The sequence below is a fragment of the Lepeophtheirus salmonis genome, chromosome 2 (assembly GCF_016086655.4).
Source record: "Lepeophtheirus salmonis chromosome 2, UVic_Lsal_1.4, whole genome shotgun sequence".
NCBI classification, from domain to species: domain Eukaryota; kingdom Metazoa; phylum Arthropoda; class Copepoda; order Siphonostomatoida; family Caligidae; genus Lepeophtheirus; species Lepeophtheirus salmonis.
In genome coordinates this window covers 36,134,068-36,151,057 of record NC_052132.2, presented here as the reverse complement: position 1 = coordinate 36,151,057, position 16,990 = coordinate 36,134,068, and the positions used below count along the sequence as shown (strand labels likewise).

General features: G+C 31.0%; 1 protein-coding gene across 1 annotated transcript; it reads left to right on the top strand.

The window, feature by feature from the left end:
• The first annotated feature begins 14,395 nt into the window (after positions 1-14,395).
• On the top strand, positions 14,396-15,034 carry LOC121132218 (uncharacterized). Its single transcript, XM_040727611.1, has one exon. The coding sequence runs from the start codon at positions 14,396-14,398 to the stop codon at positions 15,032-15,034; it is 639 nt and encodes a 212-aa protein (XP_040583545.1).
• The last annotated feature ends 1,956 nt before the right edge of the window (positions 15,035-16,990 follow it).

Here is a 16,990-nt window from a genome sequence, read left to right as displayed (position 1 = left end):
TTGACAAAAATGACTTCAAATTAATAATACATTTTTAAAGAAAAAATATCAACGACTTTTTCATTTCCTCCTATATCCATAAATATATATGAAAATCGCTATATTTTAGAAATTCATTCAAATTGAAACAAATATAAAAATATGGTACAAGGATGAATTTACACTTTTTGAAACATATTTTAATCGTTAGTTTGAAACTGACATTACCATCTGGTTCAATTCGAAAGCAATAATGAAAAATGAAATAAAAAATAAGAGAAATAAGGGTGGAACACATTTAAATATTAATTATAGTTTTTTACTGTTTTTATATGGGGTTACGTTTAGTACACAACAAAACTAAAAAAAAAAAAAAAAAATAGAACAAAAATAAACTTAATTTTCTATATAATTTTTTTGTTATCCATGACGTGTTTGAAGAAAAGTCTTCAAACACCACCTTGTGTCGCACAGATTACATTAAAAGAAAATATGTTCTTCATCTGTGAGTTTGTAATGTTTATTTGTAGAGGGTGGTTCATAATTAGTGTACCATATACGTTAGGATTGCGACTAGAGATTTCCTTTCACAAATATGAAATAATAGCAAAACATTATGGGGCTCAGGCATTTGAGCACCATTTCTTTGATCTTAACCCGCTTGACTTTGTAATGTAGGGTATGGAAGAGGGAAGCTCAATGCCAGGATCCCCTGTTATATATTGTAATCCAAAAGACGATGTGTGCAAAAATTTCATAAGACGGACTATCGGAAAGTCAATGATGAGGCGTCTTCTTGTCGAGTTGTCGAGTTTATTTTAAATGATGAGTACCAAAAAATAAATAAATTCACGAAGGAAAAATTTAACTAAATATTAATATAGCATTAATAAATTTAATAAATCCACAGCAGATAAAAAATACCAAAACAAAACAAACCAACAAATACGGGAGGGGAAAAGATAAAAACCGGTAGACCCGGCCAGATACCTGATAAGCAAGTTACTATGGGAGTGAACATACCCAAGAAGAGAACATCAAATAAATAAATTATTTGTTAAGATTATGGTATCAAACTGTAGAAGCACCCTCAACTGTCTGTCAACAAAATCCTCGATTCCTGATGTCTTTATAATTGAGCCCATAATCTGGCTAAAGTATATTTTAAGGAGGGATCCCTGTTAAGAAAAAAATAAGTATTGCAATTTCAAATGAAAAAAACAAAAACATTTGACACGTGTGATCTTTCTTTCTTTTTTTCCCTTAATTAATAAGTCTTGAGTGGGTTACATTCTCCCTCTAAAAGAAGAATTGTCGCCTATCTTTGCTCTAAATTGATTTGAAAATGTATTTTTAAAATAAGTGTATATAAATTTATATACAATTATAATATTTCCCGTGCACTAATGTTGAAGGGCCACCTCTTTGTCGCAGTAATTCATTTTCTCCGTTCCAGATCATATAAAAAGGCGGCTGATATTAACAACGGTCTTAAATCACTAAAACCTTCTCATTGTTCTTTTACACCAATCCCACCATTAAGTATACATAATAGGTACATAACTTTAGTGATGTTTTACTTAGTTATTTTTTATGAGACTTAAATTAAGGATCACCCTATACGTACATGTATGGGATGGTTCGAATGTCACTTTATTTATTTTATGCTAAAGAAGTATAAATTAGAAAGAAAGGGAAAATGTTTGTAACATGTTGTAGAATTGGTTCATATATCAACTTCAAATACGGACTGTGCCGCTTGATTTTGTTTGTTGTTTGTTTGTTTGTGCTAATGAAGAAAAAGATGAAGAGAGGGCAAATTGTTGTTCTGTTTATATGCTTATTATTGGTTCATTCAACATAATATGAAAGAAGAAGAAAATAGGCAAACTATTTTTAGAACTTTTTTTGGTATTTATATTTGAAACGTGTGCCCAAAAGTACAAATTATTTTGATATTTTGAACTCTGTCATTTTATTTAAATAGAATAGCATAGAAAATGTCATTTTTATCGTGCTTATCGAATGATTAAATTCCATTTCACTCAAAAACTTTCCAAGTTATTTTTTTATTGTTACGTAACAATTATTTTTAAATCCTTCCCCTTTCCAAAATTTAAATAACAATATGTCATAAAAATGGCTAAACCCTCAGCAGATACGTTCAATGTTAGTCTTCAAAAAAGAGTGTTTAAATAAAAAATTCTATTTTTTTTTAAATATATGAAAAATTCAGTTTATGATATATAAGCGTAACAAAAGTGGATATGCATAAGTTTTGAAGGTATTGTGTGGAGCTTGGGAGTTTCAAAATGACGCAATGGATACTTTTTTAATTGTAAGAAATATGAAATTTAAAGTGTTGAAAAAACTTATTTTCTAAGTTATGAAGGAGTTATTTAAAAAATAAATACAAATTGAATATACCCAGCCTGAGCTGACCTGCAGGTAACATGTGTATCACAAAAGCTTATATTTTTTTATTAGTCTTTGTTTATGATTATGATTGGACAAATTTCCTTAATCGATAGGTGTTAATGTTTCAAGTGTGACCATTCAATATGGATTGATCAAAACAAATTCTTTGTTTCGAAAATTCAGATTTGATGCTTTGTCAGGACATGTCTCCATTTTCAATATTTGCATAATAGACATACGTCACTTATTTTTCACTTATAACTAGAGATGTGAAAATTGTAAAAGTTTTAACGAGCAAATTAAAAAAAAAAAAAAACTCATATGTTACTAATGTAAAAAATGTCAGAGCTTTTAATAGTCGTATATACAAGAAATACTAAAGTTGATAATATTGATTGAGTTTGTTGTCTCTCAATACTATCGAAAAATGTACTTTATTTATTTACCCTTATATATTTTTTAGAAATAATAACTCAAAAGATTTACAAAATAGGGGTTGAAGACATGAATAAAATAGTAATATTTGGAATATATGGGATTTTGCCACAAATATCTCACTCCACGACAATTTGATAATTTCTAAGAATGGAATTGATCATGAAACCATGTATAATGTAAGAATCCATGTATATCCATTTCCGTTATAGTTATAAATATTGGCATTTATAATTTATCTTTAAATATAGTAAATTTCATCTAACATAATGGAAACTAATGTATCCTTTTCGGTTATCCCTTCGATATCCTACTTATAAGTAGCCTAGTCGATGATAATTGTTTTAAATATAACATAGTTGCTGGACGTAACATTTTTTTAAATTATTAAGAAAAAGGTTATATATATTTTCTGGCTAGGCGTTAAGTTTACAGCTTTAACTGTTAAAGAAAAAAGGGATATTTTTTCGTTTGAAGTTAATTGAGTTTAGTTTTCTAAGACAGCAAGTAAAGTAAAAACTTCGTTACATATAATTATACACTTTGCAACAACCTAATGAATTACACAGTGGAACAATTAGGGGGGGGGGTATTTTGTACAAAATTGAAGACATAATCAAATTTATCTATGAATGCAGAGTCCTAAACTGATCTCAGTTTCTTTTTTAGTCATCTGAATACTAAAATATCTGGAATTAGAGTTATTCGCGACTATTATAGTTCAAAATCATTTTTTACCATTCAAACAAATAATTAAACTTATATAAAAGTGTTTTTTACATTTAAAAAGTGTTTTATTGATTCTCTATCTTATTTTGAACTCGATATATTTCCATTGTTTGACTGAAAATGATACAAAATTGAGGATTTATGTCAGTCTACAGTACAGAGTACACATGTTTTTTGTATAAAGGTAGCCTCAGTTAAAAATGTATTTCAGTAGGGTGACCTTACCATAGTAAAGTTTGGGGAATCCTTGTTTAAGAAATTATATTATATTATAGCCTATAGGTGCACGACAAACTTAGTAGAGGACTTGGTTGCATAATATACCCCCTCTTTTTTTCTTTTATTTACACCAGTTGGTGCATAAAACCACATTTCCAGATCCATAAAAAACTCTTAGCTATTCGAAACTCAGATAGAACTGTATCACCCTTGCAAATTAAAAAAATCATTAGCAAATGCTGTAATTGATAAAAAAATTGACTTATTGGTTAAAGCTAATTTATTTTTTATAATATATATTGAATTTTCTTTACATATTCTAAATAACAACAAAAGAACAACTACCGAGACCAATTAATAATATATTGAAGTCTCAGTTCGACTTTGTTGGTTCCAGTTCTTGGGGATCCAGAATCTGAACCACTTGAACTGCAAGACGGATAAAGGCACAACCTTGGTAATGAATATTTAATTATTGCTTTAATATCAATATCCAACCATAAATACATCAACTTTTATGTAAAAATAAGTATTAATTTAGTACAGATGAGTAATAAGGTTCACCAAGTGGATCTTATGTTCCATTGTGTAACACAATCTTCCCTTCAAAAGGATAAATAAAAAAGACGTGAGAGAAAATTCCTCTAACTGTTGCAATATCGTTCACAAACTATTAGGATAGAGGCTGAGTTTAACATATTTTATTTTAAATTAGAAAAAAAAAATGTATTTTCGTTTATAATGTTTTGCAATTTTTTCTTCAACAGGAGGGGATAGAAAGCTTAAAATCACATGGCATTGATAAAAATAAGTCAATAATACCAATTACTACTTATATCTTTAATCTCATACTTAGAGTTGTAGGAAATATGATCCAAAAAGGAGTACAATACTTCTTGTAGTTACAACCTAAAAACAAATACCTATTGTGAAAGTTATCAATGATCCATAAGTTATGAAGAGAAAAATCAAAGTATGAATTAACAAATTGTGTGTGTGCTCATGACTGACTTTGAGTAGAATGTGTCGAGAAGTTATTTGGGACTCAAAGTATCATTAAGGATCGTCGTCAGAGTAGTTATTATGTCTTTTCTAGATAAGGAGTGGGATTTGTGTTTATTGCCTTCCTCTAATAACTGTTTGTAACTAATCTAATAAAACTTCATAACAGCTGAGCTGCTCTTCTCCCAAGATATTTTTTACATTATCGGAGTTACCAAGTCATCTTACGGATTGTTCAGTATACGTAGGAGTCCTTTTTTCTATAACTTTAACCTTTTTCTATTGTTACTAATATCAAGTATTTAGGAAACAGTCAATGCCGACGATGTTTTCCAATGACCATGTTCAAAGGATATTTGAAATTGAGAAAAAGATGTAAGGTCGTATAATTCAAAACTAGAAATACTTAGGATAGCCAAAATTCATTCATTCAAAATTTTATAAGATTAGTAGAAATGTGACATTTGTAGTTGGCTGTTATGTGAATTTGGAGAGAGGAATATTTATAACTTTCTCCTTAATTAAGTTATGATTTGAACTAATTAGTGAAAAATTGAAGAAGATTTTCGATTTACTCTATATTCTTAGCCAGATTTTTAACCAAATTTTTCCTAGTTTTGATATCTGGGACGTTTGAGTCTTCGAGGGCTAAATTTTTTGCGTTGGAAGGTAAGAAGTCATATCATAAAACCTCTTTGAGGTATTCCTGAAGCTTAAAAAAAATAAAAATAGTGACACATTAATTTGTAATTATATTTATAATAAAAAGTATAACTTCGTAGCCGAATGTTTCTTATTTAGAAGGTATATATATATATATATTAGTAAAATCAAGTATTAAAGCAATCAGTGGATTTATAAATCAAACAGAATATCTTTCCATCAATGAAAAACAAAAAATACAGATCATTAATTTTTATAACATCCATGATCCAGAAGCATGAAATTGGTATTTTTTAAATACAAGCATTTGTAGACTAGGACTTCATGAATAAAAGGACTAAGCAATTTTTTTTATTCTCGCGTGAGGCGTACATGAGCCGGCATACACGTCACGTAACTATATAAATTTATTTTCCCTCCTTGTTTCCTTTTTTCTCTCCTCTTATTGTTTACTGCAGGTTTAAGAGTTATATTTGTGAATCGGCTTATCCCTGTCATCCTTGAACAATGCCTGATCACTGTATTGTGCCTTCTTGCACTTCAGGCAAGATAAAAAAATTATGAAAAACCAGAAGGTCTAACTTTTCACAGGTAACAAACTATTGAAAATTATCGTTTATTTTAAGTATCAACGCCCTCATTACAGATTCTCTCATGATCCAAATGCGAGAAAAAATTGGATTAAAGCAATAAAAAGTGAGAAAACATTAGAAATATCCATTACATTTAAAAAAATCGCCGTCAATTTGCTCACTTCATTTTCATTCAAATTGTTTCATCACCGAGAGTTATGATTCGTTGACTCGCAGGAAGAAGAAAAGGGAGTCTCAAGTTCATCAACGGCGGAGATTGAAAAAAGGGACAATTCCTAATGTACTCCCAAATGCACCTTACTACCTCAGCCAACCTCTTCCTGCAACTCAAGCAATAAATAGTCGCTCTCAAAATAGAAATGAGACTCTTCAATTTATGGATGAGCTTCAGGTGGAGAGTTATTTTAATGATGCCAAATGTGACTCCCTTTTTGACCTTAAAAAAAATTAGGTGAGATCCATTTTAATATTACATTAAACATTTAATTGTTTAGTAGGCATGCTATTTTTATGTTAATAACGGATGAAACAGAACTTTTCGATGGATTTAACGTTCTGATTAGAAAATGCTCAGAAGAAATCATCATATTCAAGATATCCAACAATAATGATAAAGGCCCACAAATCTTGAGTTGCTTACTTATTAAGAAAGACTTACAATATGAAGCTTTTTATAATGGTGTAACGATCTCTTACTCTCTCTTGAAGTGTTACATCAGCAGTCCTAATTTTACGACAGTAAATTCCATTCATGATGTAAGGGAGTTAATTATTTTCCTCAAAAGAAAAGAGCAAAATATATCAGATATCACCCAAAATGATTTGATGACATCTGCTTAAACTTTGCTGGAGAAGTCTGATATTTGCAGCTTGGAAATTATTGATAAGAAAAAACTTCGCAAGTGAGCAAATCCTGAAGGCTTATTTAAAAAAAAAAAAAAAAAACCGGTCACATAAATGACATGATCTATTGCAACTTCCTTAAAAACTACAAGTTCTGCTGCGTATATATTTCTTCGAAAGGAAAATTTGTTGACGTTACCCCATCCTATTCACATCAGTAAAATGAAAAAAAAAACATTGAATGTGTCTACAGGTTTCACGGAAGTTACAAGAGCTTACCTATCCAAAAGAATTGACTATCTAGTAGAGAAAAGATGTGTATGCTCATAAAGCAAACCAAGTACAATTTCACCACGGGAAGCTGAGTGACCTTGAAAATGATACTAATGAACTAATACCTGTAGTGTGTTCATGCTTTCTAGTGTTGGTGGATCATATGAGGATACAGTTCAAATAAAACCATCTCATATGCAGAGTCATTCAGATATTACCAAAGATTTGAACTTTTTAACTAAAGAAGTCACCAAATTGGGATTTAAAGTAATACATTTTGGAGCAGACAATCATGCTTCGAATAGACGGGCTATTAAGCAAGACTTGTGCCAAGGAGAGTTCAAACGGTCCATTTCAAATCGAGCTGATCCAGAAAAACCATTTTCCCCATGTTTGATGGATGCTCATATTTATAAATTTATAAGAAACAATTGGAAAAAAGAAACAATTTTTGAATGTCTGGAAGTCGATGGCAAACAAATCGGCTCTCCCAATTGGATTCATATTTTGGAACTGTATCGGATCGATTCTGTAAATAATCCGAGGATGGCAAATCCTTTGAATGAAAAAGCTCTCAATCCAACATTTAATGAAAAAAAAACAAATGTGAAACTTTGTGGTATCATATTTCATGCCAGTACAACAAGTGGGATACAGTATTATTATGAAAAAGGGCATCATGAATTTAAATCTACTCATAACTGCTTAAAAATCATAAGGAAGTGGTGCAATATTATAAATGTTAGGAGCTCCAGATCTGGAAAAATTCACGAAGACTGGACTCGAGAGCCTTTCACATGAACAGACTTTGAATAGCTCAAATTTCTCAGAAAATTTGTATGATTGATTCAATTCTGGTTTGAGGAGTCAAAGAATTAAAAAAAAAATTATTTTACGAAAGAAACATTTGAGGCAATCTATCAAACTTCCTCATCTTTAGATGCTGCTGTTTGCTATTTACTAGTGAAAAAGGGCTTTAATTTGTTTTGTCCGGGAAATTCCTGAGTGATTGGATTGAGCAGAAATTTGGCCAATATAGAAGCATGAGATACTGCAATTACTATATTACAATCACACAGTTACTTCAATCAGAAAAGGACATCAAACTAAGGGCTTTGTTGTCGATTCGAGACCTTAAAAAACCATTGGAATAGACTATAAAGATAGATGAGTCAAAATGTATGGAAGATATTGCTGTTTTTCTTGAATATTTGGATGACATGGTAATTCTTGTTACAATCGAAGACAAATCTAAAAAAAAAATATTTTATTCTTTATTGCCGGATTCATTTATTATTCGCTTTCTAAAACAATTAACTGTGATGATTGCAAATATTTACTATCTTGTCAAGTCAAAGAATCAGATTTATTCGATTTTATTGACAGAGATTCTCCGTCAGAATATTTGAACATTTGCAATCGAGGTGGACTGAAATCTCCTTCAGATTCTTTATATCTAATTGTAATATTTGTTTATGATTTTTATCATACTGTTATGATCCACCAAATCCTTTACAATATCTTCATCAATTCTGAGAATCCACAATCTTTGTTTGCATCTGTAGTGGCGGTGCAGATAGAAAATGAAGAAATCACTGATGCAATTTACTACAAGAGTGTAATTTTGGTCGTAATGTCTTCAATGATAAAGCTACTATCATCTCAGCAGAAATGATCAATATTTTCATGCGTAATTTTGTTCAAACAAAAAACGACCAAATTAGACTAGAAAAAAAAAAGAGAACGGTGAAAGATAACCATACTTATCGGAAAAACTAATTAGATTTGAATCATCTTGAATAAATCAGCAGAAAATTCAAGAATGACTGTCAAATAGGGTCTGCTTTTATAAATTCGATGTATACTTTAAATTTAATATGCATTAATACAAATTTGATGATAGAAAAATAACCATTTGACTGCATTTCAGACCATTAGATGATACAAAAAAATGTTTTAAGTGTTAGGGATGCTTTTTTTGAATGTGAGACTTCAATTTAGGGGGCCAGTCAAAAATCTGGGGGGGGGCAAATTAAAAGACACCAATGTTGCTGCCGTCTTATGTACCCTACTATAGGTGTGTAATTATAATAAATAATTCTTTATATTCTCTTCTACTTATTTAGGTACGTTTCTTTTTGTTATGACGGCTGTTGTACGCCTCCTCCTTTAACGCGTAGTCCTTTTCATCATATAGTCTTAGCTTGTAGCCGTATGATGATTTTTCTTTTTTTCTTGTTGACTAACAAGATAAATAAACCAGCAGATTCATTCGCTTGATATGATAGGCTAACAAATTTTCATCGCTGTGCAGTGATATTATATACCCATATATTCTGTTACAGCTTATGTACCTAATGTGGAACAAAAATTGTACTAAAAGAAATCGGACATGACTATTCAGCGATAAATATATAGAATACAATTATGGAAATTGAGTAAACAGTACATAAGTTTTTATCCTATCTATCTCTAACTTTCATCCATCAAGTGGTTATCATGTTTTCCTTATTTAAAAATCGAGCATTCTAAAGTAATTCCATTCAAATAATGATTTAAGCTATTGATAATGTATTAGTAATACTCCAATTTGTGTGGTTCAAAGTATTAGATCATTCTTTAATATTTAGTTTTTAGATTTGAATAATGGTAGGTTTGAATAATGGTACTTTTGTACACTATACGATGTCTCCCAATGTATTCACCACAAACAATGTGCATAATAGTAGAACTTAGTTGTTATGGCTTTTAATTAAATGTGATTAAGAATATAAATGCAAACTCCAATTAGTATCTGGCAATGATATAGACATGAATTTTCTCCAATGCAATTCCTTAATTCTACTCCCATTCCAACAAATCTTACACTTGTAACTCCGTAACAAATCTTTAGTGTTACGGTTTGTCTTTTTCACACTAATTATTACTATATACTTATATTTTATATCTTCATGAATATAAGATTGATGATTATAGCTATAAGAATATAAAAAATATATATTATTGTAGCAACAACAAAAAGCCGGCACATAGAATAGTATATACATCTATACTCATATCCCATAAACCCCCAAAACATTTTTTAAGAAGATTGTAAAATAGTTTGGTAATTGTAACACAACTTTTAACCATAATAGATATGTCGTGATATATAAAATATAATGATTATACAATCTTTTAATATATAATTACAATTACAACTTCCAAATCTGAATGATTTGTTCCTTCCCTAAAATTGATAATAAACTTTTTTATGTAAGGGAATTTACCTAATTATCATAAGCCTTTACTCACAAATAAATAAAGCGTTCTTCTGTTTATTCTCTGAGGCTCAGCAAACATTAATAATCTTGGAATTATCTACACATATTAAACTTGAGCAAGGAACGGAATTTACATAGCTACAGAATATTTTTGTACGAAAATTCACCCTGAAAAAGAGGTTATAAAAATATGAATATTTGATAGACGTGGCTCAGATGAAATTTTACATACTAATTTGAAAAAAAAAAAAATTGATATTGTTGCTCCCACAAAAGTAATTAATAAGAGCAATACATTTAATATGCCAATTTTTGACAATGCCATTCTCCAGATGTTGGAATAATAGTGTTAAGTGGTGCAAGTAGTGACTATGAGTAAAGAACAATATAATCAAAACCTAAGCATATAAAATGCTCTAAGTTTAATATTCCCTACTACTTCAAGTAATAATTTTGCTTCATCTTTACTAATGTAATCGATATAAATTCATCTCTCACTGAAACCTGAGAATGAAGAAAAATCTAAATATTTGGAAAAATTAAGCAAAATGATGCCAAGTAAACTAAAATTTAAAATAGAGGCAAAGAAAAGACTTCAAGCAATAATACCTGTAATGGGTAAGAAAGTAGAGCTTAATTCTGAAATGAATCAAACATTTAATTTACACAATTTAATTGCTTGAAATTTGATAATTCAAAGTCAAAGAGCCCAGCACTTAACAAAACAAAATATGCTATATTTGAAAATTGAATTTTAAACAACTCTTATAAAATATACAGTGAGGTGCTTAGTGAAAGAAATAGAAAGATAATTCCTCATATCATTCACTATGCTCAAAAAGGATTTGTAGGAGGGAGATTCATGGAGAATGTAAATAGGGGAATAATGGATTTAATAGAAGAGGGAAAAGAAATAGAGCATAATAGGGCGTTGATTTCCATTGATTTTATGAAAGCTTTTGAGAGCATTTATCAGGATTTCATATTGGAAAGCTTAATAATGTATGGTTTTGTGTGAGGATACACATGAACTCGGAGTCAGAAGGTCGAAAAGAATTCGAGAAAGATCAAACTTGGGAGGGAGATGATATGATATAAGTATCAACGTGTATATAGGAAGTATGTATCCATTAATGAAATAAAGAGTCAGTCTATTCAAAGTGTTTGAAGTGTATTAATTGATATCAATTGAAACGTAACATAGAGCAGTCGCCCGGGAATTAAGTAATTAAGAAAAAACCTACGTGAGAAAATTAAATATTAAAAAGGATACTGACGAAGAGCGAATTAAAAATGGAAAATCAGTCACTTATGGAGCGGATTCAAAAGCTAGAAAAAGATGCGGAATTAACAAATAAATAATCTACAGTGACAATAATGAAAATAATGATGGAAGAACAAAAACAAGCTCGAGATGAAAATCGACAATTTATGGGGAAAATATTCGAAAATTTCATTGATCATAAGGGTAATAAAGATTATGAGAAAGTCACAGAAGGAAGGTCATCAGCAAGTGTCAGAGAAGTGAAAATTCGCTTAAATGCACCACCTCAGATCGAAGGAGATATGGAATTCAAGGAATTTATAAATTGAAGAGCACTCTGGGGCAATGTAATGTAATGGCGGCGATGGGGATGAATAACCAAACAGAAGTTAAGAAAAAAACAATTTTTAAATCATTATCGGAGATCTTTAATAAAATCAATCAAGCCATGGAAATCAACATTGAAAATGAAATTTTATAAAAGAAATTATGGTACTTATAGAAAATTACCTAAGAAAACAAACAGATATGGTATTAGAACGAATAAAGTTAGTGGAACGAAAACAAAAAGAGGATGAAAAATTTGATTCATTCTACACATCATGATGTGTTCAAGCTAAAAACGCTGGGTTACGTGAGATGACGTTTGATGCTTCGATGTCAAATTTAATTATACTCGGGATAAGAAATGAAGATACAAAGAAATTGTTATTATATAAATCCCCTGAGTTATCCCTTGCAGAAGTAATTTTTATCTGCTGCAGCGAAGAGAAGGGAAAAGTCCAGGAAGAGGCATTGGCTAGAAAATAATTAGGATTAATATCTAGTATAAAGCAACAAAATGTTAAAGAAATAACCAGTCAAAAATAAATGAGATGCTCTTATTGCGGAGGTTACAATCATGGAAAGGGTGGAAAATGTCCGGCATATTGAAATAAGTGTAATCGATGCAGAAAAATAGGATATTATCAAAGAGTTTGCAAGTCCAAAATAGATGATGAACGATTCACTGCAATAAGAATAAATGGGATTAATTAAGGAAGAGAATAATACTTAAATGGTAGTATTGAAAGTAATTTGTGAAAGAAATATTATTGGTAAAATTAAAGCAGTTCCCGATACAGGAGCAGAAGTTACTAAATAATTATAAGTTAATAAATACGAAAATGGTGAACAAGTGCGAAGAAGAGAAGATTTTAGGTGTTGATCGATCGCAATTATTGGAAAGTTAAGAATGACTTAAGTGTTAAATTCAGTAAAAAGTGAAGAAAATATAATTATATGTCGAAATGTTCCTGAAATATTCTTATTTAGACAAGTCTGTAGAGAACTGCAAATCATAAACAAATGAGTGTAGCTGCAGGGCAATCTGAGAAGAAAGAATAGATAGCGATTTAAAAAATAAAAGAAATTGTGGTAGAATTTAGAAATGTATTTTGTGATGACGAAGAAGTGAAAACTATGGACGGGCAACCAATGAAGATAAGTCTTGAATAAGATTATCAACCATACGCAATTCATACGGGAAGAAACATACCATTTACCTATAGAGAAGAAGTGAAGAAAGAAATTAACAAAATGGAAAGAATGAAAATAATACGTAAAGTCGGTGATAAAGCAGTAGATTGGTGCCATCCGTTAGTAGTTGTACTCAAACCTAGTAGAAAAGTGAGAATATGTGTGGATCTTAAGAAATTGAATGATCAAGTTAAGAGGCCAATCCATACCATGAGAGCACCTTGGGACATAATATCATGTATTCCAACAAACATTGAGTTTTTTACAACATTGGATGCAAAACAGGGATATTGTCAGATGGAACTGGAAGAAAACCCAAGAGATATGACGTGTTTCATGACTCCTTGGGTTAGATATTTTTTTAATAGAGCTATGATGGGACTCATAGCAACCGGGGGGCGCATATTGTCTTTGTCGAGATGAGGCATTGGAAGGTTTATTAAATACTTACAAAAGTCGTAGATGACATTCTTACTATATCACACAATTTCGAATAACATATTAAGAGTGTCCGTAAAATCCTACGAAGATATAGAGAAAACAAAATAACATTAAATCCATCTAAATTCGTATTTGTACAACCTAAATTAAAATATTGTGGTTATATTTTTTCCAAGAAGAGTATTGAAGTGGATCCAAGTAAATTGGATTCTACTAAAGATTTTGTAGAGCCCTCATCTAGAAAGAAATTGAGAAGTTTTTTGGGATTAGTGAATCATTTGGGACAGTTCTCACCAAGAATTAGTGAAGTTGTAGGTCCACTGAGAGAGCTTTTATCGTAAAAAGTAGAGTATGTGTTGACCAAAAATCATTCTTTATCAATGAAGGAAATTAAATAAGTTTTAACTTCACCACCAACATTAGCACCGTTCGATCCAAGATTAGAAACCAAACTTGAAACTGATGTATCGATAATAAATGGATTGAGGTATGTATTATGTCAGACACACAAAGAAGAATGGAAATTAATTCAATGTGGCTCCCGATTTTTATCAAGTACTGAAACAAGATACTCCATGACATAATTAGAATGTTTGGGTGTAGTGTGGGCTATAAAGAAATGTCACATATATCTAGCAGTCTTACCTACATTTAGTGTAATTACGGATCATAAACCACTTGTTCCTATTATTAATAATTACACCATAGATAAGCTAGATATTACTAGATTAATTAGATTTAAATTGAAAATATCAATGTATGAATTTGAAACGAAATGGATAAAGGGGAAATATCATGAAGTACCAGATGAATTATCGCGATCACCGGTGTCTCATCCCGAGGATGATGAAAAGTTGTTAAGAGATGTTGAATATCACAGAGGACAAGTTATTAGAGTTCCTGTTATTAGAGAAACACATTTAGAAGATGAAGAAAGATTCGTTGATCCATTAATAGAAGATATTAGAAAAAAGGCAATAAAAGATCAAACATATAAAGATTTAGTCAATACAGTTGAAGACAATTGTATTAACGATCCAGTACAACCATTTTCCAAGATATTAAATGATTTAAGTACTGAAAATGGTATTGTTTTATATGGTAATAGGCTGGTTATTCCAAAAGAGAGGCAAGTTGAAGCTCTTCACAGTTCACATCAAGGTATCGAGAAGACGAAAAGAAGAGCTAGGGAGGCGATTTATTGGCCTAGAATGAACTCAGATAATGAAGAAATGATTAGAATATGTAGAAAATGTATAAAAAGATTACCTAGTTTACCAGAAGAAACGATGATGAGGGACCCGATACTAATGAGGCCATTTGAGAGCACGTCTGCAGATTTGTTTGAGTATGGAGGAGACCATTACTTGCTATATGGAGATCGTCTTTCATGATATCCATATATAGAAGAATTCAAAAGAGTTCCATCTTCGGGAGAAGTAATCGTGACATTAAGAAAAATATTTTTGAAACCGGGATTCCAGTAAAAATAAGAACAGATTAAGGCCCTCAGTCTAGTTCCAGGGAAATTCAGACATTCTTGAAGATGTGGGGAGTAACATGGGGACCTTCTTCACCCCATTTTCAGCAAAGTAATAACATGCTGAGAGTTGGGTGAAATGTATGAAGAATCTATTAGTGAAAAGAGGAGAAAAATGTAGTTCTGATGAATTCTTACATAGAATTCTGGACTTTCGAAACACTTCAAACGCCGATGGAAGATCACCAAATGAGATCTTATTTTGTCATCAAGTAAGTTCGTGTTTACCTATTTATTGGAAGAGCTATGGTCCAAGATCCGAAAAAGAACAAAAAGACTGTTTGAGGAGAATGGAGGAGCATAGGGAGAAGGAGAAAATCCGTTATAATAATAATAAGAGGGATTTACCGTAGTTGAAAATAGGAATGGAAGTGATGGTGCAAAATTACAAGAATAATCGATGGCTGGTTGACGGACGGATTATTGGAAAGGGGAAAAAATAGAATATAGACGTTTCTTGAGGCTGAAGAAAGGGGAAGAAATGAAATGTGTGGAAGACAATGGAGATACACATGAAATCGGAGTCAGAAGGTCGAAAATAATTCGAGTAAGATCGAACTTGGGAGGGAGATTATATGATATATGTGTCAATGTGTAAATAGGAATTATGTGTAAATACGTATTAATACAGGAAATAAAGGGTCAGTCTGTTCTAAGTTTTGATAGTAACTATGCAAGGATGATTGTGTTTTGCCTACGTAACATCCACACAAAATACTCAAATGATGTAAAAAGCCTTGAAATTAGACGAGGTTATCACAGAGAAATCTCGTGTCTCCCTTTTTATTTATCTTACCAATGGACCAACTAATTAGTAAAATTGACCCAGCAGATTCGATAAGAGGCATTAATTCTGGGGGTTTCGGGACACAGGCTTGAAGCTTTTGTGGACAATTCGACTATTTTGTATTCTGAGAGATTATAAGTCGTCCAGAAATCTGTGAGTTGAACCTTAAAATTTTTTTAAACTTTCGGAGATTGTTCTGAATTGAGAATTAATTTTGCAAAGTCAAAAATTATAAGTAAAATAGAAAGTATCTTATCTGGTCTAGAAATACAGATTGTTCCTCAGATAAAAATCCTTAGAGCTATAATATCTGTCACGGAGGACTCTTTTACAGAAACCCTGAGTGAAATCGAGGAAAAAATTAGGAAAGTTTCTGCTAACTGTACATATCTTGTACATATTTGGAACTCTCTTTTCCTTCCTAAAATAACACATCTGTAAAAATTAAACCTGATAATGGGAAGTGTGCAAGCAAGATAAAAGAGTTGTGCGGGAATTTTCTGCACTAATTCGACCAGAAAAGGATAAAGTAGAAGCGAATTATCTGTCGTAAATGTCAGAAGGATTGGGTATGATCTCAATGAATTTTTTTTAAACACTTTTATTTATGGGGTTCATAAGATTGATGAATGACGGCATGATCATGGTCTAAACAATTAAAAAAAAAATCATCTTCACACATTTTCGAGATAAGGGACCAAATAAATAATCCGGACTTTAAAGTCACAATGGGCTTTTTGGAATGAAGTCTCAAACATATGCAATACCATTGGTGCAAAAATCCTTCGCTTAATGATAGAGTAAGAATTCATAATAAATATTCAGCGTTTTAATTTTTTATCTGGTAATTTTAAATAACGAACTCAAAGTATTTTTTCGGAGGAAATGGAACGAGAAAGAATTTTAAAATTAATTACAGTGTGTTGGAGACAAACTGGCCAAGGGATTCCTTATTCAACTTTATAAGAGTTGAACAAATTGAATCGACCAATCAGTCGATTGGACTAATACAAATTGATGATA

Coding starts and splice junctions, on each gene's coding strand:
- LOC121132218 (XM_040727611.1), top strand. CDS start 14,396: ATGTATGAATTTGAAACGAAATGGATAAAGGGGAAATATCATGAAGTA.